Below are 2,933 nucleotides of genomic sequence, written 5' to 3'. Positions count from 1 at the left end.
TTCGGCGGATATCTTTAAAGCTCAACAAGTTCCTCTTGGACTTGAAGGAGAACATTGCATAATCTATGATAAGCATTGTTCCCTTTGGAAGAGTTATAGTAGCTCTTCTAGAGCTTTCAATTAAATTACTACTATCAAATATTTTAGTAACATCTGCCTTACACATACTTAAATGAGAGAAATATTAATTCTCTTTGAATATAGTATATGTCGTACATGAATCAATTAAGCAAATATTTTTACAATTGAATTTTGATCCAAATTTGCTTTGTGAGATATCCATATTTGCTTCCCATCGTTTGACATACAAAAAAAATATACGGATAAACATTAGTATTTTCAGAGTAAAGAAAAAAGAAACAAAATTAAATCAATGATTCAATAATGACCTTTTAATACAATTTTGAGCAAACTTTGATTATGATACAAACAATTTGATAGCTAAAAATAATGCAATTATCGTCATATGATTTAAAAACTATAATCGTGAATTTCCTCTTCAAGCCAACGTGCTTAAATCTCAACAAAGAATCCCAATGGAGGTTTGACATTGGCAAAGTAAAAACTTTTCGGTGCACCAACATTTGTCAACCTTTTGCTAACAGTCACAGTAATTTAAGTTGTTAGGCAAATGTGATTTCTTGGGACACTTGAAGGTTTTGTCAAGATCCTTCGTTACTGTCAAGAATAACAGTAATCACTACAATCAATTTGACTTTTGTTTTATATTCTTTTTTTTTTTTTGTTGTTGAAACCAAATCAATTTTTGGACGTTTTTGAACCAAAGTGGTACTATTACCGCCAACGTGTTCAAATGTGTTTGAACGAGCACACGTTATTTAAAATGAATACTAGAACTATATGTTTACCGGAAAAATCGGATAATGTTAGATTTATATATGGTTCTAAGGATATGCGATACAATTTAATATAAATCGTGTAGAGAAATAGAGATATATGTATTCTTGACTATGAGAATGCAAATAATGAGCAAAAAAATGAATAGGATAAAGTAAAACGAGCACAAAGGGATATCTTTCAATATGAGAAGTGATCTTTTGTTACAGTGTGTAGCTCTTGCTTACAATCCATGTCCCACTTTATAGTAGAGGGATCCTACTTTATATACAATAAAAAATACGTTAGTGGAGAGCCCATGATGTATTGTCTTTTCCACGATTTCCGCCAAGATGCTCTCTCATAATGCGGTTGCAACGGCCCTAGTCTACGAGCTCGATACCGGATCGAGCTTGGTGTTGGATCGAGCCCTCGTCCTTGGCCCGAGATCGATTCCGACTTGGGGTCTCGGTATTCAGGGTGAGTGTTGGGCGGTCCATGCATCTTCCATAATCTCCGCTTTGCCTCGTAGCTCGATTTGGATATGGGCTCGATAATGATATCGAACTTGTCATTGATCGGTCTTAGAACTCGAAGCTCGAAGCTCGCCGCCCTTACTTTGGATCTCGACCGAGCTTGTCATGCAGATATCCTTTGATCGAAACATTATCATCTCGATCAGTCCGTACGATTGATTCAAATCGATTTTGACCGTAACAGATAGTCCCCTTGTTTCTCGTAAAAGGAGGTGGCGAGAAACGATATGATTTTCCAACAGCTCGATCAGATATATACTGACGTTTTCATCGATCCATAAACTGGTGGACCGATTTCCAGTCCCGTGTATCGATCCCGACCGAAGGCGGAAGATAGTGCTCTCCGTACCTGCGGATACCCGAATTGTTTCTTCCCCTGTGGGGATTGCCAGTTACCTTCGGTCCTTGGTGACCGATGAAGATCAATCAGTGATGAATGCGGTAGGGCCCGCATGTTTCTTCAACGAGGTCCAACATGCTTTGAATCGGGTAACTCTGATGGCGTTTTCGCCACTTCTTTTACACAGAGTTGCAGGTAATTCTAATATTTCTCCTTTTGTTTGCAGGCTTCGGTGTTACATCACGAGGCCTTTCTTCGAATCAGGGAGGAGCATGATGCCGAGGTTCAGAGCCTCACTAAGAAGAGTGACTCGTACAAGCTTTTTAGTGAAAAACTTCGAGCAGATTTGACAGCGGCTCGGGAAGAGCATGAGGAGATGGCTGAGCAGGTATCCTGAATGGTCCATGATAGTGAAGATGAAAAAGAGATAACCTCTAGCGATCCGATTCTGCAGGTTCGGCAGAGGATCGAGCAGATTGGACGGCTTAAATCACAGGTAGATGCACTACTGGCCGAGGCAGAAGAATTTAAAAAGTGTATGGATAACCTTGCCTCAAAAAAGGAAACCGTCGAAGCTCAGTTGGAGCTGTCAGATGCCCAACTTCGATCAATGAAAGAAAATGCTTTGGGGCTGATCAAAAAGATGAAAGAGCTTCAGCATCGGTTGGATTCGACCAGTTTAGATAAAGCAGATTTGACCAAAGAACTCAAAGTGGCCAGATCTGAAGTGGTCGAAGCCAACAAAAGAGCCGATGCCAAAGTGGCTCAGTTCAGGATCGATGTCGAGGTTAATCAAGCCAAAGCTGTGAGCATGGTCGAACATGCAAAGTGGCAGGCTCGAAAAGAGGCTATAGAGGAGGTCAGAGCTCAGGGCTTCGATGTTGGGGCCGAGATTGAAGTCGCCAGGGCGGAGGAGAACAAAGCTCGGAGGTTGGCCTTTCCTGAGGAGCACTCCGATAACTCGGGGGAATCTGAAGACGAGGGCGATGCCGAGAATACGGCCTCCGATAAAGATTGAGTCATTTAGGGCCTTAGGTTGATCGCTGCGTTCTTTTGATACCGCTTTCGGTTTTTGTATAAAGAACCTCCTTTTGGAAGAGTAGCCTCCTCTGTACAAAAAAATTGTAAATATAAATCTTTCTTCTTTTTGAAGAAAAATAGCCTTTCAAACTAAATAGATAGTTTGAATTTAAATCTCTGTTGCCTTTGGGCCTTATGAG

The 2,933-nt window shown here is 40.5% G+C and overlaps 1 protein-coding gene across 1 annotated transcript; it reads left to right on the top strand.

The window, feature by feature from the left end:
* Window positions 1-536: 536 nt before the first annotated feature.
* Window positions 537-2,731, top strand: LOC138909080 (uncharacterized). The gene is made up of 3 exons (XM_070200178.1): window positions 537-542; window positions 1,940-2,101; window positions 2,168-2,731. Exons 1-3 carry the CDS (start codon window positions 537-539, stop codon window positions 2,729-2,731), a joined length of 732 nt encoding a protein of 243 aa, XP_070056279.1.
* The last annotated feature ends 202 nt before the right edge of the window (window positions 2,732-2,933 follow it).

Source organism: Nicotiana tomentosiformis, chromosome 1, assembly GCF_000390325.3.
Source record: "Nicotiana tomentosiformis chromosome 1, ASM39032v3, whole genome shotgun sequence".
Taxonomy (NCBI): domain Eukaryota; kingdom Viridiplantae; phylum Streptophyta; class Magnoliopsida; order Solanales; family Solanaceae; genus Nicotiana; species Nicotiana tomentosiformis.
The sequence above is the reverse complement of the archived record's forward strand: the minus strand, read 5'-3'. Positions and strand labels throughout refer to the sequence as shown.

Excerpts from the sequence above, each read along its gene's own strand:
- LOC138909080 (XM_070200178.1), top strand. Across the intron at positions 2,102-2,167 it reads ATGAGGAGATGGCTGAGCAG|GTTCGGCAGAGGATCGAGCA; the intron begins GTATCCTGAATG and ends CCGATTCTGCAG.